The sequence below is a fragment of the Schistocerca nitens genome, chromosome 11, assembly GCF_023898315.1.
Source record: "Schistocerca nitens isolate TAMUIC-IGC-003100 chromosome 11, iqSchNite1.1, whole genome shotgun sequence".
Taxonomy (NCBI): Eukaryota; Metazoa; Arthropoda; class Insecta; order Orthoptera; family Acrididae; genus Schistocerca; species Schistocerca nitens.
Genome location: NC_064624.1, coordinates 65562613 through 65587519, shown reverse-complemented (window position 1 = coordinate 65587519; position 24907 = coordinate 65562613). Strand labels below are relative to the sequence as shown.

General features: G+C 43.1%; 1 protein-coding gene across 2 annotated transcripts in view; it reads left to right on the top strand.

The window, feature by feature from the left end:
- The window catches only part of LOC126213334 (ankyrin repeat and protein kinase domain-containing protein 1-like), an 85135-nt gene that overhangs the window by 9890 nt on the left and 50338 nt on the right, over positions 1–24907 (top strand). For both annotated transcript variants that reach the window (XM_049941028.1, XM_049941029.1), the window contains 2 exons: positions 107–190; positions 24195–24270. In XM_049941028.1, the coding sequence (XP_049796985.1) occupies positions 107–190; positions 24195–24270 (160 nt within the window). The remainder of the gene's footprint in view (positions 1–106; positions 191–24194; positions 24271–24907) is intronic.

Below are 24907 nucleotides of genomic sequence, written 5' to 3'. Positions count from 1 at the left end.
TTGCAGTTGACGGAAGTCTCGGTATAGCAATGACCAATAATTTTATAGTAGCTGATTAAATACATGTTCTATTTTTCCACTGAGATTTTATTAATTTATTTTTCAGAATACGTTCCAGAGGCCACAGTCGATCGTTTAAGAACTGACGATCCACGGTCCACAGTCGATCGTTTAAGAACTGACGATCCACGTAAGTACCGGTACTACTTTTCCATTATTCGTAGATACGTCAAAAGGGGGACATATTAATTTCACGACGAACTCCGCTCTGTTTTTTCATTTACAAACCCTTACGGAGCCGCAGCAGGAAATGGGGTTGTAGTTTACTAACCCGAGTGGGGTTCCATTGGTCCTCTCTCGCTTCGTGGGTGGATAAATTGTTCACTGCATGTTGTAATCTTACTCTCCCACATATCTGTATTAAATTTTTCTTAGTGTTCTCATTAGTTTCAAAACTCCGAAAGACATAATATATACAAAATAAAAACTTTTTACTTATCTTCTTTTTCTCTTGTTGTGGACTCCAGTTTTTGCGTCTAGGGTACATTCTTGAGGCTGAAATTTTGCTTTTGCTTTGTTGGTTCGTGATGACTAAATAAAAGATGAAGATAACTTGAATTTTATTCTTTGTCGCATTTTTCAATATTACACTGTCTTTACAATTTCCACTTAATAATCCAAATTACGTTGTTAGTGCCGACCATAAAAGAAATACGTTTGCCTCCATCACACACATACCCACCACTCCTGAAATTCCGCAGTACTCATAATATTCAAAAGAGTTTACAAAGCAAAAGCGTCTACATACTTTCTTGTCAAAGGAATAATCATCAGTAAGTTATAACATTATTTTATAAATGAATCCAGAAATAAATTTAATAATTAGCGTTAGATTGTGCAATTAGTAATATGAATTTTAGGTATGCCACATATTTAGTAATTTCAAATGTTTCTAAAAGAAAGGATAATTTTAACCGTACATGCCGAGCGTAACAAGTTAATATCTTTTTATGAATTTTTGCCTGACATCATATGAAATTCATTTAGTTAAATAGCTGAGATACTGTTCACCTATACAAGTTACTTAGTATCGACTATTTCTATAAAAAAAGGTTGTGTTAGGAACGGGTGTCCCATTACTATAGACATGTGGCATACGGGATCGCGATTTATTGAAGCAACAAACCAACTAAGTGATCGAACCCAAAGAAACAAAAACTACCAAGCAAACCCAAGAGATACGCGAAGATACGGCCGACCTTGTAGCGACGTATTATTTACTTAGATTCACTTGGCATAACCTTTGATAGCTTTCAGGATAATCAAACACTCTCTGAGCCAAAGGGGAGTAGACAATCTTAAACGGCAAGGCGACTGCGTTTATCAAACTATTTATCTATTAGAAAGCTTTGTAACGGATTCGCCATACACAAATATATGTTGTTGTTGTGGTGGTCTTCAGTCCTGGGACTGGTTTGATGCAGCTCTCCATGCCACTCTATCCTGTGCAAGCTTCTTCATCTCCCAGTACGTACTGCAGCCTACACCCTTCTGAATCTGCTTAGTGTATTCATCTCTTGGTCTCCCTCTACGATTTTTACCCTCCACACTGCCCTCCAGTACTAAATTGGTGATCCCTTGATGCCTCAGAACATGTCCTACCAACCGATCCCTTCTTCTAGTGAAGTTGTGCCACAAACTCTTCTTCTCCCCAATCCTATTCAGTACCTCCTCATTAGTTATGTGATCTACCCATCTAATCTTTAGCATCCTTCTGTAGTACCACATTTCGAAAGCTTCTATTCTCTTCTCGTCCATGTTTCACTTCCATGCATTTTAGCCTGACATCATATGAAATTAATTTAACTAAACAGCTGAGATACTGTTCACCTATACAAGTTACTTGGCATCGACTATTTCTATACAAAATGGTTATGTTAGAAACGGGTGTATTCCACTTTATTTCCTTACATACACCAAAGCAGGGATGGTCCACGTGAATTTAGCACTGGAGTTGTGGACAGATAGCCTCTTCGTTCGTCTGGGATAAAGATCTACATTAGAGTAAACCTACGATTATCCACTCATATGGAGATCACAGAGACACGGAAATTAACAACGCCTGTTCTCAATCGCCAGTAAATGACAGGGATTATTGATTTGTTGAGGGTATTTTTGTTCTGTCGTTGCCATTACGAAGATGCGTGCGTATAAATGGGTAGCGAAAACCGTAAGAAATGTATAGTTCTGTAGAACATCTAAAAATAAGACCAAAATTATCAATGTCTAACGCATAAAAACAACAATGTGTAAGCATACGGCATTTCCCGATGTAAGAGAGAAATCAACCGAAAATCACCGTAAGTACAAAATGGTTCAAATGGCTTTGAGCACTATGGGACTCAACTGCTGAGGTCATTAGTCCCCTAGAACTTAGTAGTACTTAAACCTAACTAGCCTAAGGACATCACAAACATCCATGCCGGAGGCAGGATTCGAACCTGCGACCGTAGCAGTCTTGCGGTTCCAGACTGCAGCGCCTTTAACCGCACGGCCACACCGTAAGTACAAATCAATGTGTTCTTAACGAACTGTTTTTCAATGTAAAGGCAAATCGAAATGTAAATAGCTCAATTACAGACCACAGATGATGTTTTACCTCAATAAAGAGAAAAGCGTCTAGTGAAAAAAATCACGCATTTTTGTAGTTGCAACAACAGAACAAAAATACTCTCAAGAGTTATAATGCAACTAAGGACACTTTGGCCACATAAATGAACAATTATAGATATGGTATGTGCCTAGCGGGATTCGATAGACATGTGGGCCTGAGGTCCTTCCAGTAACGGCAATTACAGTCAGTGTTGGAATGGCCAGTGACTGCGTGGCATCCGAAACCACGCAAGGGAAATAATCCTTCAGCCCTGAATTTTGCACAAACGAAACAGGAACTACGGCTGGCCAGCTGCACTTGAAAGATAAGTGGCGCGTAATTAATAACCAGTTTCATAGCGTCCATGCCACTAATTACAAGATTACGCAACAAAGTTAATACATAATTCTAACCTCCACAAAAAACAATTAAACTTCTCGTGCAAAAGAGAAAACAAGTAAAATTAATCACTCTCCCTACACCTTAGAGTCCTCATCCTACCCAGTGCCAATATGACCTAACTTAAAAAATCTTAACCTGACTTCGTGTCTAAGACCACGCTCCAATGGAAATGAGTGTACCATCCGGCTGCCTGTGTCTGAGTGTCTCCGGCCAGAAATTTCGCAGACCCGCCCCGCACGCAGTGTCCAGAGTCAGTTCTCTGTGGAGGGCCGACATCTCACCAGCCCCTGGCGCCTGTTCAGAAAGCGAGGCGCGCTCAACCAACGAGGTTGGTCGGACAGCGCGAACAGCCGTCGCCCCTGGGCTCCCTCTGAGCAGCGAGGAGTCCCACACAGTTGTGCAAAGTTCTGCAGGGGGCTCCGCAGGGCCAATCAGGGCACTCGGTTTTAAGTACTGAAGGAAGGCTGGCTTCTGGCATTGACTTGTTCACGCCAGCTATTCATACAGAAGACTTACGAACTTTCCCCCGGCTCCCAGAGGAAAATAGGGACCTTCTCTAACTTTACACTACGTCAACATGTCCTGAACTGTTGTAGGTAATTACACTGGAACATATTGTCTGGAATGGACTGAGGCTGCTGGTTACTGAAGCAAAATAGGAAAGTGGGATTAATATTAAATGTATAGCTGCAATAATCATTGGCACACGCCAGACCAAATTCTACCTAACAGAAACGTTGAATAGGAATAGTAAGTGAAGGGAAGATAAAAATAATTTAAAGAGGAGCGAGAATAATGGAATTGTCTTAAAAAACTCATTTCGTGCTCAATTCCCGTCCGCAGCTCGTGGTCGTGCGGTAGCGTTCTCGCTTCCCGCGCCCGGGTTGCCGGGTTCGATTCCTGGCGGGGTCAGGGACTTTCTCTGCCTCGTGATGACTGGGTGTTGTGTGATGTCCTTAGGTTAGTTAGGTTTAAGTAGTTCTAAGTTCTAGGGGACTGATGACCATAGATGTTAAGTCCCATAGTGCTCAGAGCCATTTGAACCATTTGAACCCATCGTGCTCAGAGCCATGTGAACCATTTTTGCTCAATTCCATTGACCGACTGCGTGGTGCAGTAACTGCCTTGAGTCACTGTGTAACCAAAGCAGTTAGCATCGTTGTGACTCAGTAGTGTTCGTTTGCATAATCCTCTTGAGAAATGCTATGAACTGTGAATCAGCGGTAAGTATGCCCAACTTTACAATAAACTACTTGCAGCATGAGGTCCTTGGCTATATTTTACAAATCACTTTTCCTTGAGAACAAAGATTACTCGAGAAAGAGAAGAGTTTGATTAAAATTACTTACATAACACATACGGCAACTGCAGAAGCAAAAGGGGCAGCTTTATGAATGTCTGTTCAATAACAATAGGAACACAAAAGTCACTAAGTTCCTTTGTTACAGTGTGAAGATTACTTTGTAATCTGAGTGATATAATATTCGTGCTTTTTACCTCCTGTAACAGTTCATTACTATACCTAACTTTGGTTTCGTCTACGTTTTTATCGCTACAGAGAAACTGAAAGTAGTTTGATCTTACATGTGTCTACCGAAAGGACGCTAATGGCAAAGAAGTTATCAAACAGGAAAGAAAGTTACTGGGGACCGTAACTGATCAATTTTCGTTGACCATATTGGTGTCAGCTGTAACCATTAACGTAATTTACACGTAGCACCTGTCAGCAGGTCGTTGTCATAAATCGGTAACAAAATGTGACACACAACGCAATCCACAAATACGCAAGAACCAAATCTGACGGCACAGACACTCTCTATCAGTGGGAGAGGTTTTCAAGTCGCTGCCAGAAAATACACTAACGGTACAGTGCTGGGCGTTTACTGACAAAAGATCGCGACCGACAGAATTGTATTACTGGAACCTTAGATCGTTCTTGCGGACAAATACACTATGTGATCAAAAGGATCCGGATACCACCAAAAACAGACGTTTTTCATATTAGGTGCATTGTGCTGCCACCTACTGCCAGTAGCCGGCCGCGGTGGTCTCGCGGTTCTAGGCGCGCAGTCCGGAACCGTGCGACTGCTACGGTCGCAGGTTCGAATCCTGCCTCGGGCATGGATGTGTGTGGTGTCCTTAGGTTAGTTAGGTTTAAGTAGTTCTAAGTTCTAGGGGACTTATGACCACAGCAGTTGAGTCCCATAGTTCTCAGAGCCATTTGAACCATTTTTGAACTACTGCCAGTAACTCCATATCAGCGACCTCAGTAGTCATTAGACGTCGTGAGAGAGCATAATGGGGCGCTCCGCGGAACTCGCGGACTTTGAACGTGGTCAGGTGATCGAGTGTCACTTGTGTCATACGTCTGTACGCGAGATTTCCACACTCCTAAACATCCCTAGGTCCACTGTTTCCGATGTCATAGTGAAGCAGAAACGTGAAGGGACACGTACAGCATAAAAGCGTACAGGCCGACGTCGTCTGTTGACTGACAGAGACCGCCGACAGGTGAAGATGGTCGTAATGTGTAATACGTAGACATCTATCCAGACCATCACACAGAAATTCCTACCTGCATCAGGATCTACTGCAAATACTCGTACTACGTCAGTTAGGTATGAGCTGTTAAGCTGATTGTGCTATAATTCTCGCACTTGTCAACTATTGCAGTCTTCTGAATAATGTCGACAATTTTCCGGAAGTCAGACGGTATGTGGCCGAATTCATACATTCTACACACCAACGTGAATAAACGTTTTGTTGCCACTTCCCCGAGTGATTTTAGAAATTCTGATGGAATGTTATCTATCCCCTCTGCCTCATTTGATTTTAAGTCCTCCGAAGCACTTTTAAATTTGGATTCTAATTCTGGATATTCTATCTCTTCTAAATCGATTCCTGTTTCTTCTTCTATCACATCAGACAAATCTTTTGCCTCACAGAGGCCTTCGATGGACCGTTTCCACCTATCAGCCCTCTCCTCTGCATTTAACGGTGGAATTCCCGTTGCACTCTTAATGTTACCATCCTTGCTTTTAATTTCACCGAATGTTGTTTCGATTTCTTCACATTTTTCATGCAAGCCTTCTCTGAACTTCCTATTTATTTCATTCCTCAGCGACTTGTATTTCTATAGTCCTGAATATTTTTGTACTTCCTTCTTTCATCGATTAGCTAAAGTATTTCTTCTGTTTTCCAGGATTTGTTTGCAGTCAAGTTCTTTGTGACTATGTTGTTATTTCCAGCTTCTGTGATTACACCTTTTAGAGGTGGCCATTGCTCTTCAACCGTACTGCTTACTTAGCTATTCCTTATTGCTGTATGCATAGCCTTAGAGAACTTCAAGAGTGTCTCTTCATTCCTTAGTACTTCTGTATCCCACTTCTTCCAGTATTGATTCTTCGTGAATAAGCTCTTAAGCCTCAGCTTACTCTTCATCACTACAACATTCGGATCTGAGTCTATATCTGCTCCTGGGTACTCCAGTATCTGATTTCGGATTCTCTGTCTGACCATGATGTAATCTAACTGGAATCTTCCCATATTATCCGACGTTTTCCAAGTAAAGGTTCTTCTCTTGCGATTCTTGAACAGAGTATTCGTTATTGGCAGCTGAAATTTATCACAGAACTCAATTAGTCTTTCTCCTCTCACATTCCTTATCCCAAGCCCGCATTCGCCTGAAACCTTTCCTTGTGTTCCTTCTCCTACAACTGCATTCCTATTCCCCATGACTATTAGATTATCATCTCCCTTTACGTAGTGTATTACTCTTTTAGTATCCTCATATACTTCTTTATCTGCAGCTTACGACGTCGCCGTGTATACCTAAACCATCGTCGCAAGTGCTGGTCTGCTGTCGGTTCTTATGAGAGGAAATCCATCACTGAAATGTCGACAGCAACACATTCTCTGCCCTACATTCCTATTCATAACGCATTCTACTCCGGTTATACCATCTTCTGCTGCTGTTGATATTATCCTATGCCCATCTGATCAGAAATCCTTGTCTTCTTTCGATTTCAATTCACTGATCCCTACTACATCCACATTGAGCCGTGATATGTCCATTTTCTGATTTTCTAGCCTCCCTGCCACGTCAGGCTTTTGACATTCCATGCCCCGACCCGTAGATCATCATCCTTTGGTTGGTTGTTTAGTCTTTACGTCGTGGTCACCTCCCACCTGACAGTCCCCTCCCGGACATCCGAGAGGGGAACTATTCCGGAATATTTTGCCAATGGGGAGACCATAGTGACACTTTTTCAACTACAGGCCACTTGTCCTGTGGACACATGATATGTGTCTTCAATGCTCTGGCTTCCATTTCTTCCTGCAACTTCATACCATTGATCATTGCGGATTCTTCCGCCTTAGGGGTGGTTTCCCACGGCAAGGACCAGAGAGTGCCTGAATTTTAATCCTGCCCATCGACCCTTTTTTCATTTCCGTGATTGCTTCTCCGATGTACAGATTAAACAGTAGCGAAGACATACTGCATCCTAGCTGTACACTCTCCGTCCTTTTCCCTTTGTCTTCTGTTAGTATAGCACCTGCTTGGTTCTTGTAAATATTGTACGTTATACATCTTTCATTATAGCTCAGACATAGTTTTACCAGTATTTGTATTATGTAGCAACACTTCGTAATGTCGAAAGCTTTTTCTATGTTGTAGAATCCTATGAAAGTGCCCAGATTTTTCTTTACTATGGCTTACAACTCCGATATTACACCTGCCTCGTTGGTCCCTTCATCGTTCCTGGCCAAACTGATCGTCATCTTGCACAGCCTCAGTACCCTTTTCCATTTTTATATATGGTATCCTTGTCAGAAGCTTGGATGTGTGAAATGTTAAAAGGATTACTACCCGACAGTTCTCGTATTTATCTGGTCTTGTTGCCGTCAGGGTTGTGGTGACTGTTCAGTGGCGTGACTCCAGTGTTACAGACTGTTTATACACACACACACACACACACACAATCAGTCCGCAGCTAGTGGTCTAGTGGCTAGCATTGTTGCCTCTGGGTCATGGTGTCCCGCGTTTGATGCCCGGCCTGGTTGGGGATTTACTCTGCCTGGGGCTACATCGGATTGTGTAAAAATTGCACTGTGTAAAAATAGGGACTTTGTATGGGCGCTGATTGTTGTGCAGTTGAGCGCCCCACAAACCAAACATCACCATCACACACACTGTATGAGAGATGTGCTATGCGTTCATACATCTCCAGGAGAACAGGACGCCGGATGTGGCTCAGGTGAAGCACCCCTCGTCGACTGGTGTGCCATATGACGATCGGTATGCGCTCCTCATTTAGCCACTGATGTAAGATCTTCCTGGAACCTTACACACAAGTATGCCAATGAGGCCTTCAAACGATTCACCTTGCAGACAGCCCCTTGTTTGTGGCCTGTGATTTTTTTTATGTGGATGAGCACCATCTGGTGTCCATATCAGTCATAGGTTTCTGGTTCTTGGTACGAGAGGTGTTGTCCCTTGTTGCCCGTATGACTCCTAATCACATGCCCCTAAAACCCCTCCTCTCTCAGAACTTTGGATACTTCCCACAAACGAAGACGAATTCCGTGACGTGGATTTGTGGACCCGCAGTTTACTACTTGTTTCCTGACGGCTAGAAAAAGGTCCTCGATTTTTGGAATTTCCATGTGCAGTTGTCTGCAATCCCAAATACAGACGACTTTTTTCTAATAATTCTTTGTAGTGCTTTTCCTAACGCATCTCGGAGTTGGCGTGTTAGTGCAATGAGAAGTTCATCCATACGCTCTCCACTCATAGTACGTTATTCTCTGATCATTGTAATACTTTCCTCCGAGCTAGTACACATAGATCGTCACAACGAGTGTGACGAATTGATGCTCTCTCCCCCTCGCGTTCTTGTTTTCCTCCTAGACTTGGTCCTACTTTACGTGTCTCATACCCCTATTCCTCGTTCTCTATGCCTCTTTGATCGCTGGGAACAGGACATGGCGCCCATTCCATGTGTTGCAACCCCTGATCAGTTTGCCCCCACCACTCCCTCTAGGCACTACATAGGTGCCACTGGGAAAAGAGGTAGGGTTGCACCTTTGACTACTAGTTAAAATGTCCTGGAACCTGGGTTGCTTAAAATATGAATGAACTCATCACAACTGAGGGCTGAAGACTTCTGGTATGAGAAGTCACCCTGCCTGCCATCAGCATTGTCAAAGAAGGTGGAGGGACGCACAAAAGTGGTTCAGAGCGCCCTCTGCCCCTGGGGTGGGAAACTGCTCCTAAAAGGCGGAGGAATCAGGAATTATCAACGGTATGAGGATGCAAGAGAGAGCGGAAGCCACCACATTAAAGACACATAATTTGTATTCACATGACATGTGGACTGTAACTGTAAAAGTGTCATGATGATCTCCCCTCTGTCAAAAGATTCCAGACTAGTCCCTCTATTCGAATCTTGATGAGGGGACTGCCAATGGGGAAGTGACCGTGAGAAAAAGGTTGAATTACCCACTAAAGGTCAACATTCCACGATTCGAGGCGTGGAGTGTCAGATGTCTGAACGTTGTAGGGAAGCTAGAATATCTGAAAAAGAAAATTCAAAGGCTCAGTTTAGATATTGTGAGGGTCAGTGAAGTGAAACAGAAAGACAACAGGGATATCTGGTGTTACGAGTGTGTACCGTAATATCAACAGCAGCAGTAACAGCAATAACAGAGTGTACCGTAATATCAACAGCAGCAGTAACAGCAATAACGGGAGTAGGATTCGTTATGAATAGGATGGTACATCAGCGAGGGAGTCATTGTGAACTGTTGAGTAATGCAGTTGTTGTCATTAGAATCGACAGAAAACCAGCACCAATATTTCAGGTGCACATGCCGACGTCGCAGACAGAAGAAGAAAAGACGGAGGAAGCATATGATAATAATAATTAAATTCATAAAGGGAGATAAAGTGTAATAGTTAATGGGGGATTGGAGTGCGGTTGTGGGGGACTAGTAGAAGTAGTGGTTACGGGACAATATGGGCATGATAATGAAAATGAGAGAGAAGAAGGACTGACTGAGTTCGGCAATAAATTTCAGCTAGTAATTGTGAATACTCTTTTCAAGAATCACAAGAGGGTGGTTGGTTGGTTGTTTCGGGGAAGGAGACCAGACAGCGAGGTCATCGGTCTCATCGGATTAGGGAAGGACGGGGAAGGAAGTCGGCCGTGCCCTTTCAAAGGAACCATACCGGCATTTGCCTGGAGCGATTTAGGGAAATCACGGAAAACCTAAATCAGGATGGCCGGACGCGGGATTGAACCGTCGTCCTCCCGAATGCGAGTCCAGTGTCTAACCACTGCGCCACCTCGCTCGGTTCACAAGAGGAAGAGATGTACTTGGAGAAGGTTAGGAAACACAGGAAGATGCCAGTTAGATTACATCATGGTCAGGCAGACATGTCCAAAATCAGATATCGGCTTGTAAAGCATAGCCAGGTCGCAATTTAGCTATCATGAAGAATAGGATGAAGTTTATAATACTACTCAGGAAGAAGAAATGCGCAAAAAAGTGGGATACGAAAGTACTAAGGAATGAAGACATACGCTTAACATTCTCTGAGGCTATTGATACTGTGACCATGAATAGCTCAGTCATCAGTTTAGTTGAAGAGGAATGGACATCCCTAAGAAGGGCAATCATAAAAACTGGAAAGAAAAATTTAACCAGGAAGGGAACTGTGAAGAAAGTATGGGTAACAGGAGAAATAATTCAGTTTATCGATGAAAGAATGAATTACAAAAATGATAAGAGAAATTTAGACATACAGAAATACGAATCACTTAGGAATGAAATAAATAGGAATTGCTAGCAAGCTAAGGCGAAATGGCTCCTCGAAAAATGTGAAGAAATCGAGAAAGAAATGATTACCGGAAAAACTGACTCATATTATACAAAAATCAACACAATCTTCGATTAAATTTGAAACATTAAGAGTGCAATATGAACTGCACTGGTAAGTGCAGAGGAGAAAGCGAATAGGTGGAAAGGGCACACTGAAGGCCTCTATGAGGGGGAGGAGTTTTCTGATGAAATTACAGAAGAAGAAAGCTGAGGCGATATGGAAGAGGTGGGGCATCAATCGGATTTTCACAGAGCTCTGGACGACTTAAGGTCAAATAAGGCGGAAGAGATAGATAACATTCCATTGTAATTTCTAAAAACCTTGGGAAGTGGCAAGAAAACTACTATTAACGTTGGTTTGTTGACTGTATAAGACTGGCCATATGCCATCAGACTTCCAGAAAACATCGTTAACACAATTACGAAGATACCAAGAAATGGCAAGTGCGAAAATTATTGGGTGGCCAGCGTAATATCTCATGCATGCAAGTTCCTGACAAGAACAATGTACAGAAGAACTAATCTGTTTCATGACGGTCAGTTTGGATTTAGGGAAGGTAAAGACACCAGAGAGGCAGTTCTGACACTGCGGTTGATAACGGAAGCAAGAGTGAAGAAAAATCGTGACATGTCGATAGGATTTGTCGTCCTGGAAAAAGCATTCGGTAGAGTACGGTGGTGTAAAATGTTCGAAATTCTAAAAAACCTAGGGATACGTTGTAGGGAAAGACGGGTAATATTCAATATGTACATAAACCAAGAGTGAGAAATAAGAACAGAATACCAAGAACGAAGCGATCTTATTAAAAAGGGTGTAAACCCAGAGACTTACACTTTCGTCCCTACTGTTCAACATTTTCGTCGAAGAAACAATGAGGGAAACAACAAAATTTTATGAACGGGATTAAAATTCAGGGCGAAAGGGTATCACTGATAATATTCGCTGATTACATTTCTATACTCCGTGAAAGTGAAGAGGCACTACAGGAGTGGTTCAATGGAATGAATAGTCTAGCGATTACAAAATGTGGGTTGAGAGAAAATCGAAGAAAGAGGAAAGTAATGAGAAATAGCAGAAACGAGAATACCGAGAAACCTAACATCAGAATTTGGGATCACGAAGTTACGGAATTGTGCTACTGGGCAACAACATAACGTATGATGGACAAAGCAAGGAGGATAAGCGCGACATTTCTAGCTAAGGGAAGTCTACTAGTATCAAAGAGGGGCCTTAATGTGAGGAGAAATTTCTAAGAATGTGTGTTAGGAGCACAGCATGTTATGATAGTGGGAGGTTGACTGAAAAAGCCGGAACAGATGAGAATCGAAGCATTTGAGGTGTGGTGCTACAGAAGAATGTCGAATATTAGGAGGACTAATAAGGTAAAGAATGAGGAGGCTCCCTGCAGAATCGGCCCGTAAGGGAATACGTGGAAAACACTGACGAGAAGAAGTGACAGAACGAATAATTTCCATTTTACTACAGGAAGCTGTAGATGGTAAAAATTGTGGAGGAAGACAGAGGTTGGGATACATCCAACAGATAATTGAGGTTGTAGGTTGCAGTTAGTAATCTGAGATAAAAAGGTTGGCACAGCAGAGGATTTCGTGGTCTGTCACATTTAATCAATCACAAGACTGGTGACGAAAGAAAAAGGAAAAAAAAAAAGATCTTTCATTTGCTTAAAACTCAGCTACTATGACTTGCTAGTAAATAAGTGTAAATGAAGCTTTCCGAAGCGGCAGGTCTGATTTGTCTATGAATTTCAGCTAATCAGATTTCAGATCAATTTGAGGCCAGTTATCTTGTTTGCAAACAGCAGTCAAGAGAAATGTAATTAAGTTCAACAAACAATTTCTCACCAAAGTTAAGAGTGCACAAAGAATTTATTCTTAACATGGCATTAGAATACTATTAAAAAGGTTTCAGACAATTTTACCAGTCTAAACTTAAATGTTTAAATTAAAGGAATTGGTGAATACATGTTGAGAAATATCTGGAGAGGTTTCGGCAGCTAGGCCAGCACACCGTACGTTGATGATTTACTTAATATTCGGCACCTGCACAGCGACGATAGACTAGTGCGTGCAACGTCTAATGTCGCAGCTCACCGCGTCCTTCACGCAGCGTGCCCTGCGGAACTGGGCACGTACGAGCCTCTCGTTACACGGTGACGTCAGTCCTGCTACTTCCAAAGGAAGCAGGCTGTCCAAGATGCAAAGGGATTGTGTGCACTGGCGGCGGTAGTGGTTAATGAAACGGGATTGACAGAACGTAGCGTTGTTTTTCTTGCTTTGTGGCCATTCTTTCACTCGGTTCGTAGCACTGACTTCTCATTGTCTCAATGACAATAGTCGCATACGTAGTTATCTGGTAAAAAGTCTCTCTCCTTTCTGTATATAACTTAAGTCATTCTGCTATTGTTTATCTGCATTAATAAATATTCCCACATTGAAAGAAAGCTAATATACATTGGATTCTAACAGTAGCTGACACGCTTCCGTTTCTGAAGTCTATTTCAACGCGAAAATTTCGTCGCTGATTGCCTCGTTACCTATCGACTGGTTCGGTCAGTACCTCTATTGATCGCCCTAAAGTGGAAAGCTCTTGCAATATTCCACTCGCCACCCAGAATAGCCTGCAGAGGGACAAAGTACAGGGTCTTTCCGTAAGAGCGTGCGAAAATGTAACCAGATATAGAGAATGCTTCACTGTACAATTTGAGGTACGAAACATGGAGTTGGATAAACCAGCTAAAGGAGATATGGAAACAAACTTGTCGATCTCTTTGTCTAGCATTCCTGTTTTCCACATTATTCATGACTAACATGGGTACAGATTTACATCTACTGCGTTGTTTATTTACATGTAGGTTTATTATTTCCTCCAAGAAAACGAGGATGATCCTGATTACTAGGAAGTCATGATGCAGGTTTTATTTATTTTAATTATTCGTAAGGTGGCTCTGTTGTATCGTATTTACACTGTCCCCTTGGCTGTCCCTGAGGGGATGTGGAAACGACATGATGGTGCACTGCCTCGCTTCGGTGTGGACGTCCGCAGCCCTCTCAAGTGGTCACTGGACTTGAATCTGAGGTCCTATTTCATGACCTGTGAGGTCACCTGACATGAATCCCCCTGATTATTTCCAGTGGGGATATCTAAAGCCACTTGCATATGAGACCTCAGCGGATATGGAGAGGGATTATTGCCAGAATTGTAGCTGCCTGTGATGTGATTCGAGACACACCAGAGATATTTGTGAGCGTGCAACAGAATCTCGTTCTTCGATATCATGATTGCACTGAGGTTGGTGGCCGTCAGTATCAGCCCATTCAGTAAGATACAGTACAAATGGTAATTGCTGTTAACTGTAACTGATGTGAATAAAAAAGAAGACAGCAATGTGATTTTATTCCTGTCATCTCCAAAAGCTGGCTTCTCCAATCCCCGGTTCGCTACTGAAATTTCTCAGTGAAGCATCTTGTTTCGTCCTGTTAAACTTTTGCATGCTCTTACAGAAACATCCAGGATAATGAGGCCAAATGTCGATATCCAAGATCAATGTGTATAATGTCTTTTGAAGTCTCGTTCAGTCACGCTACAGTCGCAGATTCGAATCCTGCCTCGGGCATGGATGTGTGTGATGTCCTTAGGTTAGTTAGGTTTAACTAGTTCTAAGTTCTAGAGGACTGATGACCACAGCAGTTAAGTCCCATAGTACTCAGAGCCATTTTTTTTTTCTCGTTCAGTCATTGCACGAGAAGCGAATTACGAAAAACGTAAATAAATGCTAACATTGTTGTATGGGCCACAGTTCTGTACACTTAGCTGTATGCTGGATTTTACAATTGAGAGATGGTCTATGTTTCCAAGCTACTGTGATTTATCAGCACAAAATACTGCGATACTAACGATTGCATTTTCCTCACGTTTTCCTGGTATACATCGTACAACCTAGCGCCCATTGCGAGTTTTAGTTTAGCTACACTCAACAGTTGATTATTATTCCAATTCCCACTTTAGCGGCTATGTCTGAACTATCGAAAAAGACAAATATGTCTTCCAAGGAATTTTCCGAAAAACGAAGTGACCAATGCAGCGATGACAGGTGTCTAGGATGAACGGTTCACTCCTTTCCTCTCTTAATTCCCCTGCAACTGAACTGCTATGTTTATTAGCTGACGAATAGCATGGTGAGATAAAACTTACTTCTCCATATATTCTACTTGCTACAGACACAAGCATCAGTATACTATTACCAAATGCACAAATGTGTGTGAATTTCCCAGCTACCAAACTGCTGAGTTCATCGGTCCCTAGACTTACCCACTACTTAAACCAAAGAAAACTAACTTATGTAAGAACAACACGCACACCCATGTCCGATGGAGGACTCAAACCTCCGGCCGCAGAGGCCGCGCGATCTATGACATGGCGCCACAAACCACGCGGTCCTTCAACTGACAGTTTAACTACGGCCCCATCCTTCAGACTGTGTCCTATCAACATGTCCCTTCTTTCAGTTGTACCCAAAAGATCCTCTTTTATTCCATTCTGCACTTCTTGCTTAATTATTCTATCTTCCTATTTAATCTTCAGCGTCCTTCTGTACCATTAATTTGGAAAGTTTCTGTTGTCTTCGCGTGTATACTGTTTACCATTCGTATCTAACTTCCACTCTGTTGAAACGACATTCTGAAAAGAATACGCATTAAGGACGACGACCGTTCACATCTCCGTCCAGCCATCCAGATTTAGGTTTTCTGTGATTTACCGAAATATCTCCTGACAAATGCCAGGATGGTTTCATGAAAGGGCACAGCCAGTTTCGTTCCTTGCCCTTGTGCTCCATCCGTAATGACCTCACTGTCGACGAAATTTGGAACCATAATCTTCCTTTCTTCTCCCTGAAAAGAATTACTAACAGCTATATTTCCTACTTCTTGCGATTAGAGTTCACAGTCGGGTAGAATTTTTAAAAGATATCATAGTCGACTTTGGGTGTAAAAGTTATTTAAGGTTCAACAACAAGTACGCTGTTTTTGTTCTACCGAAGTCATTTATTTGCATCACTCAGACTTTTACCTTATCTTCTGACATGTCATATCAAAGTACGAGGGTTGTTTTTTAAGTAAGGGCCGTTTTTATTTTTTAAAAAAAGATACAAATACTTTTGTAAAAAAACTTTTATTTTCTGATTCTACACACTTTTACCTATTTTTCTACATAGTTGCCTTGTTTATTTAAGCACTTGTCATACCGTACAACTAAGTTTTTAATTCGCTCTTCAAAGAATTCGGCCGCCTGCTCCGACAGCCAAGAGTTCACGGCCGCTTTCACTTCATCGTCGTCATTGAAGCGCTGCCCGCCAAGATGGTGTTTCAGGTACCGGGAAAGGTGTAAATCGCTAGGAGCAAGGTCGGGGCTGTATGGTGCATGGTCCAAAACTTCCCAGCCAAAATAATCAATCAAATCCCGAGTCTTTTGAGAGGTGTGAGGCCTAGCGTTATCGTGCAGGAGCAAAACTCCTTTTGTCAGCATGCCGCGCCTTTTGTTTTGAATTGCTCTGCGGAGCTTCTTTAGAGTTGCACAGTAGGCATCTGAGTTGATTGTCGTTCCTCGTGGCATAAAGTCCACTAGCAAAACACCGCGCCGGTCCCAGAACACAGTAGCCATAGTCTTGCGCTTTGACAGCGTCTGTTTGGCTTTGACCTTGACGGGTGAGGTTGTGTGTCGCCATTCCATCGATTGTCGCTTGCTTTCGGGAGTGATATGAGACGCCCATGTTTCATCTCCAGTGACAATTTGACTCAACATGTCATCCCCTTCTTCCTCGTAACGAATCAAAAATTCCAATGAAGTGGCAAATCTCTTCCCTTTGTGGTCCTCTGTGAGGAGTCTGGGTACCCACCGAGAACACAGTTTCTTAAAGTTTAGGTTTTCAGACACAATTTTGTACAAAACCGGTCTTGAAACTTGTGGAAATTCCAAAGAAAGAGTGGAAATTGTGAATCTTCTGTCCTCACGAATCTTTGTTTCGACTGCAGCCACCAAATCATCAGTGATCACAGAGGGCCGGCCTGAGCGTTCTTCGTCATGGACGTTTTGACGCCATTTTTAAACTCTCTAACCCATTGACGCACTTTACCTTCACTCATTTCATTCAAGCCATAAACTTCTGTTAACTGACGATGAATTTCTGCAGCTGATAGGCTTCTCTCGGTCAAAAAACGAATCACTGACCGTATCTCACACGCGGCGGGCGATTCAATAATCGTAAACATTATAAAGTAGCACAGCGATGCGTACACGTCAGCTACAGAGCTGCAACTTGCGTCAGTGTGAGCGGGAAGGATGCCGGCAAGTGGCGCGGTGGCTTGTTCCGGCGTCCGCGCGAACTACGGGACTATACGCGCAAACGGCCCTTACTTAAAAAACAACCCTCGTATTAGGTCTTTCAGTGTTGTTAACAACATCAATATGAATCCCACGAAATCATTATTTCAATGTGAAACTCAAAAATCGAGAAAAATGGCCACACTACCGGCCACGTCTACACGGCACTGCTGACCGGGAGGCCCCATCCCGGGAGGTTCGGCCGCCGAGTGCGACTCTCTGTTCAGTCGACGCTACAAGGGACGGCTCACGTGCCAGTGGTTGGGATAACACAACACCCAGTCCACGAGCCGAGAAAATGCCCATACCAGCCAGGAATCGAACCTGGGCCAGCTGCACGGGAGGCACGCACTTTACCACTCAGCTAAGCAGGCGGGCACCTACGTGGAGTCAACTGCAAATGAATGAGAACGGACAACATGTAATGACACGTGTTCGCGCATATAGCACTCCAGTTTTTTCATTCTAATCACATTCAATCCTATTTTTAATCAAGTGAAAGAACTTCCGTTAAGTGGGCAGTCATCATTTAATCGTCATGATATTTCAGCATGTGTGTTCGAAGTAACATTGAAATTTTTAATGGATCTCATCACAAAGGATCGTGTTTTTGCAAAGACGCTGTTCGATGCATTCTATTGAGTGGCGTAAGAGAGGGTTGCCATTAGCATACACTTTGACTTGCTTGATCGGAAAACCCACACACCAGATAATATTGGTCAAATCGTCTCAGCAGAAGTACCACTTGTCGGCACTTATCCAGAATTAGGTTATTTTATGTAACAGAATGGGAGATCTGTGGCCGTCCTTATGATGTCATTTATTATGTGGCTACTAGTTTCGGTGCTTCAATACATAATCTTCAGGCCTTAACTGACGCTGAGGGGTTTAACACCATTCGTATACCAGAGTCATCAATGGGCAACGTATATGAACTGGTCTCCACAAACTACCTGTAACAACGATGCTGTGTCTCCAACTATCAACTACGAACATGACGATTGGAGACAAAACATCGTTGTTACAAGTAGTTGATAGATGCTGCCCACTGATGAATCGTATGTGTCATTGGAGTTAACTCGCTCAGCGTCAGTTAAGACCTGGAGACGATGTACTGAAGCACCGAAAGTGGTAGCCATATAATAAATAACATCGTAAGGACAGCTGTAGGTGTTCCATTTTATTATATAAGCGAATGGCCTAAGTCTATAAAGCCTCCAATCAAAAGGACAGACATACAGAAAATAGGTTAATCTAGGTCGTCACCAAACCATGATACGTGTTCCATGTGACTCACTCAGCAAATAATTCACCAAGCATGTCTGATGAGAAATGCACGAAATGAAACCCAACACACTTAACTGCTAAACTGCCAGAAGAAATGTCGTATCTACTCTGACGTCGACGATCAGCTAAAGATGGCGGAAGAGCCATTACTCTAGAACTAGGAAACAATGATGTTGAATTTCATAATAACAGAGATGTATCTTATTGGCCATTCATCATGTGTATTTTGTATGTGTTTGTGATACATCCAAAATACACATCAATATTGAATAATGCTATTCAGTGAAGTGGCTAAAGCACATGTGCAGACGAATCAGGAAAGGTGGCGATATAGCAGTATTTGGGATGGGAAGTGCAACAGTATACATCAACGAAATTGGCCAATATCAGCGGGGACTTGCGTTAGTAGCAATGAGACAGAATAGCGTATTTTATTATTTAAAATCCATGAACGACATCAAACAGTTGTTCATTTGGAAGCAGACCTTGAAAACGAAGACCACAAGTACTTCACTAACAGAAAATACACGTTAACTGCATTTTTCTCGTTATGCAGAGCCGGTATGTTTCGTAAGACGCTACTTTTCTCTGAATTGTCAACATAATGCACTTTGAATGCATCAGTGAACAAGTTACAAAGTCGCAAATTAGATAAAGCACTGAATCGACGCACTAGGTCATCTCTAAGGATGTTGTTAATTGCGATTATTGTTAAACAGCGTACATGTATAAATATCTTCGCAAGAGGTGGGGACATGAGACAGTGAACAGTCAAGTATGTGTCACTTATTGTGAAGCTTGCCAAAAGTTAAATCATCTCAAAGGCACTAGCCACTTGCACTGGACACTGGGATCTGGGTACTGGGTACTGGGGACTGAGGAATGGGTTCTGGGACTGAGGATTGGGGACTGGGCTCAGGGGACTGGAGACTGGAGATGGGATTGGGCACTGGGGCTGAGGACTGGGTACTGGGGACTGGGGACCAGGACTGGGCAGTGGCCACTGGGGACTGGAGATGGGACTGGGCACATGGTTGTTGGACACTGGGGTTTGGAGGCTGGGGACTGCTGACTGTGGCTGGGCACTGGGGGCTGGGGACTGGATACTGGTGACTGGGGGCTGGGGACAGGGGCTGGGGACTGGGCAGTGGGCACTGGGGGCTGGACAGTGGGCACAGTTGACTGGAGATGGGACGGCACATGGTTGTTGGGCACTGGGGTTTGGAGACTGGGGACTGGTTACTGTGGACTAGGGACTAGTCACTGTGAAAAGACACTGGGGTCTGAGGGCTGGGTACTGGGAACTGAGGACAGGGGGCTGAGCTCTGGGGACTGGGGATGGGATTGGGCACTGTGGATTGAGCCCTGGGGGCTGGGTACTAGGGACTGGGGGCTGGGAACACAGGCTGGGGACTGGGCAATAGGTACTGGGGGCTGGGTACTGGGCACAGGGAACTGGACACGGGGGACTGGGCACATGGGCACTGGGGTTTGGAGGCTGGGGACTGGGGACTGGGGACTGCTGACTGGGGCTATGCACTGGGAGTTGGGGATTGAACACTGGGGACGGGGGGCTGGGGACAGGGGCTGGGGACTGGGCAGTGGGCACTGGGGACTGGGGACTGGAGACTGGGGATGAGATTGGGCACTGGGGATTGAGCGCTGGGGGCTGGGAACTGGCCCCCCACTGTGGCAGCAGTAGCAGGAGTCTGTGATTAACTCTTCTGAAGCATGTGCAACCAGTCTACATTGGTGCAACATTGAAGCAAAGTGGCTTTCTCCTTGTAAAAAATTATTGGCAGCATCACTATGGTTGTTGCCTGTACATATTATGGCCATGGCTTAATTACCAGCCTTAAAGTCATTAATCCTGGTTTCTTGTGCACTTTCTTGACAGTTGTGGTTTGAAACTACTGTCTGATATTGATGAGAGCTGGTTTTTCAAGATGGTCCTGCATAAGGTTACGATTGTGGATGGGGTCGTAATCAGTTACTCTCAGTTGCACAACAAATATGTAAAATTTATTTAAAGAAATTAAAATTTTAAAACAATCTCTTAAAAAAACACAATTGACTGCATGACGGCTGAAGGCCTCATCACAGGAAAAAAGATCCACAATTTTAGGGCCAAAGGGCACAAACAATAGCCTCATACAACAAACAGCTGAAGGCCTGAATTTGATGTCAGAAGAACAATTCCAAATAGCACATATTAAGATAAATACTTCGTTTTAAAACAAACTGTTACATGGCTGAAGTACTTTTTACAAAAGGAGTGAAATTATTACTTGGTTGAAGACGACAAACAATTTCCAATAACAAATTTCTGAAGGCCTGAATTAGAAGTCAGGAAAACAATTCCAAATAGCACTTTTAAAATAAATCCCTTGCTTTGAAAAGAAGTTTGCTTAAAGAAACTTACTATCACATGGCTGAAGGCCTTATCACTAAAGATGTGAAATTATTGCTCGGCTGAAGGCCACACCAACAATAATTAGAAAATTACCTGTATCCCTAAAACAAAGATCACAAACGAAGGAATCTAGACAAGTGGTTTTCGGCAAGTGTTACAAGGGTCGGTCTGGGAAGGTAACTCAAACATAAGGTAAGGTGAGATAGGCAGCCAAGAATTGTACTCATGTAACAGAATGGCAACTCAAACTAGGGGCAGCTTAGGCGCCGACCGACTAAGTAACCAATCCGCCTAACGTCCGATCACCCGTAGAATGACAGAAAATTTTTAGTCAAGGGTGAAGAGACTGACAGCATTAACTCTTTAGAAAACACCTAAGGCCAAAGGAAACACTTGAACGAAAGTCGACCTCCCAAAAAAAATGCACATTACAATACAGGAGGCTGTCGAACTACACGCCATGTCGGACAGCATCAACACGAGGAGGAAAGGTACACTACCGGATAAGTACGCTAACCTCCAGGGCAAGTAAATGGGGCGTCTGCGACCACAAGGCAGAACATGCCGCTAGTAGCACTTCACTAATAAGAATAATACTAAATTCAATGATGAATAACAAACAGAGAAAGAGGGCTGCAATATTTCACTGCCTTGAAACACTTCACTTGTTGTCACCAGGCTCAGTGGCCCTGGGAGCAACAAGCCGCCGACCACAGGCGAGATCTCAGAATAGTTGAGGTTGCATAAGTAGTTAACTCTTCACTCAACTTAAACGTCCAGGGTTCGGTGAGCAACGAAGTCTTCGCTCTTGCAGCTACCCCTCCACGATCCGGCAGTGGCAGCACGCCGCCAGTTGCCCCGGCTTGCCCCTCGCACTGCACGGACCTGCTCGCTGCTGCGCCCCAACCGAACTGATCTCAATTCGCAACTCCCCATTCTACACAACGCGACCTGGAAATACTAGTGGTCGCTCCAGACATAGTACGACAGTACTCATATCGATAAGCACTGCTGCTGCCACTCATGGGCAAGCAAGCCACCAACTTAGTGAATCGAATAAGAAACTAAATGCCATAACCACAATGAGAAGATGCCAAGCAGTAAACAGCATTAACACGAGCTGCGCACAACTCTGGCCAACAATATAGGCAAGAATTGTGTTCACAACTAAGCATGTATTTGCAGAGTGTGCAGTCATGGATTGAGGCTCTAAACCTGTGATCAACTGGGCACTGTGTTGAGTGTAAAAGGTAATTTCCTGTTACATACTTTAGTGCATGACTGGTTCTGCTTTCTTCCTCATGTTGGTAGTGTATGGAGGCATTTACGGTTTGTTCAAACAGTGCTTTTGGCACTTACTTTTAAGTTCACTTATACTTGGCAATCTCCCACATTATCCAGTGTCCTGCGTTTTATGCAACTGGTGTTACATATTTTCTTTTGTTGGTTCCTTGGTTCTTAAACTTATCTTACACATTGAATTTGAGTACTTTACTGTCAATTTTCACGTATATCATGCAGGACATGTATTCTTTTGCTACAGAATTTATGTGCAGGGTCTCACTGCATACCTTAGGTAGTACTGTGATGGATGTCAAATAGAATTAGTAATATGTTCTTTTACTGTGGTACGTTTTTGTGGAAAAGCTGGGCAGCTGGGAAATTTAGATCTGTATTAGCTTGCCATTTGAAATTCTTCAAATAGTTTTATGCATTATCTTTTAGTTGATTATTTGACCATGCCAACTGTACCTCCCTAGTCTGTCTGTAGTTTCAACAGCTTTTCCTACTATCAAATTCCAGTCACCCATGTCTATTAAATTTTCGTCTCCCTTCACTATCTGAATAATTTCTTTTACCTCATCATACATTTCATCAATCTCTTCGTCATCTGCGGAGCTAATTGGCATATAAACTTGTACTACTGTGGTAGGCATGGGCTTCATGTCTATCTTGGCCAGAATAATGCGTTGACTATGCTGTTTGTAGTAGTTTCCCCACACTCCTATTTTTTATTCATTATTATACCTTCTCCTGCATTACCCCTATCTGATTTTTTATTTATAGTCCTGTATTCACCTGACCAGAAGTATTGTACCTCCTGTTACCGAACTTCACTAATTCCCACTATATCAAACTTTAACCTATCCATTTCCTTTTTAAAATTTTCTAACCTACCTGACCGATTAAGGGATCTGACATTCCACGCTCCGATCCATAGAACGCCAGTTTTCTTTCTCCTGATAACGATGTCCTCCTGAGTAGTTCCCGCCCAGAGATCCGAATGGGGGACTATTTTACCTCCGGAATATTTTACCCAAGAGGACGCCATCATCATTTAACCATACAGTTCAGATAGGACACGTTTTTCTGGCCTCTCAGCAGATACCCCTCCATTGTGGTTGCACCTATGGTACAGCTGTCTGATCCCTAAGGCACCCAAGCCTCCCCACCAATGGCAAGGTCAATGGTTCATGGGGGGGGGGGGGCTGGAGGGGGGCACAAAACGATAGCAAATATGTTATTTGAAAGGAAGACGTATTCACTATGACTAGCTCTGACATGCCGCCCTGTTCCTGGTTGAGCGTTGTTATTTTGGACTACTTCAGATGTGTATAGAATGAATTGCAGCCCAAAACTGTTACCTGGAGTTAATGTTTTCTGGAAAGTATTCCAGATTTTAGTAGCAGATGTTTAATACCCTATGTGAAACATTCCCTTCATGAAAACATTCAGTATTAGCAATTAAGGCAGAATGATACCGACTCGAATCATAAAATTTTGTTGTTCTCTTCAGGAGGATAGCTCAATAAAATACTATAATAGTTCGATCTGGAGCTTTTAGAATTATGTTAGACCTCAATTCAGAAAGACTTCCTCAGCAAGCAGCAGTAGAAAGAAAGTCAGGGAATGAGGTCTCCACCAATTCTTGGGCGTTTTGTGTAAACAAGTAGAGAATTCTTTAAGTGATATTATCAGAGATTTGCAGCTGTTTATGTATGGAATTAGTCTGATGCCGCAAGGATGTTGCTATAGTTGGATTTTGATGGCCAACATCTACCAACTGTTGCTTGCTATAGATCTGCCTGTATCTCATACAAGTGTAGACAGATCTGTGTACGGACAAAGAACTGCCCAGTGACGCCGTTTTCCAGAATCGCCCCCGACGGCGCCAGCTGAGGAGGTTACGGACACCGCGGCCGTGGACCTGGAGCCAGCAACAGAAACCAGGTAGGCACGTGAGAAGGCACTCGCCTCTGTTGCCCAGTTCTAGGTGTGTGTGCTATTCTGAAGCCTGCAGTGTATGACACTCAGTTTCCTTAGATCCGTTTGTGCTGTAAAATACACTATCACTCATGGCCATTTTCTGATAGTTCATAATGCTTTCAGTGACTTCTCATAATACGCTCATCGAATCTCGAAATTGAAGTGTGTACATTATCAAATAAGTTAGCTAAGGAATGTCATATAAGAGCCGAGTTTCTCGTAGCTGCATAAATTGTTTCGACCCTACTTGCTGTCATGATTTCTGTTAAATTGCATAAATGCAAGAAGCTGTTCCATAAAAACACGGGAGAACTGCCGGATGTCAGTAACGTCCTGCCACGATATTTCGGCTCAAAGTCTTCTGGCCATCTTGAGGTGAGTGCCACTGTATTAGTACTGGCCCCGAAGGGGGCGGGCTGGCAGCAGCTTAGTATGCCGCTCTTCGGAATACAGACTTTGGTAGAAAGATGAAGAGAATAAATAATAAAAAACAGGCGATAAAATCGGAGACTTAAAGAGTAACATGGCGAAAATAAATCGTGGAACTTAAAACAAAGAAACAGAGGGATGATGACGGTAAGAAAATACATACAAAGCAGAC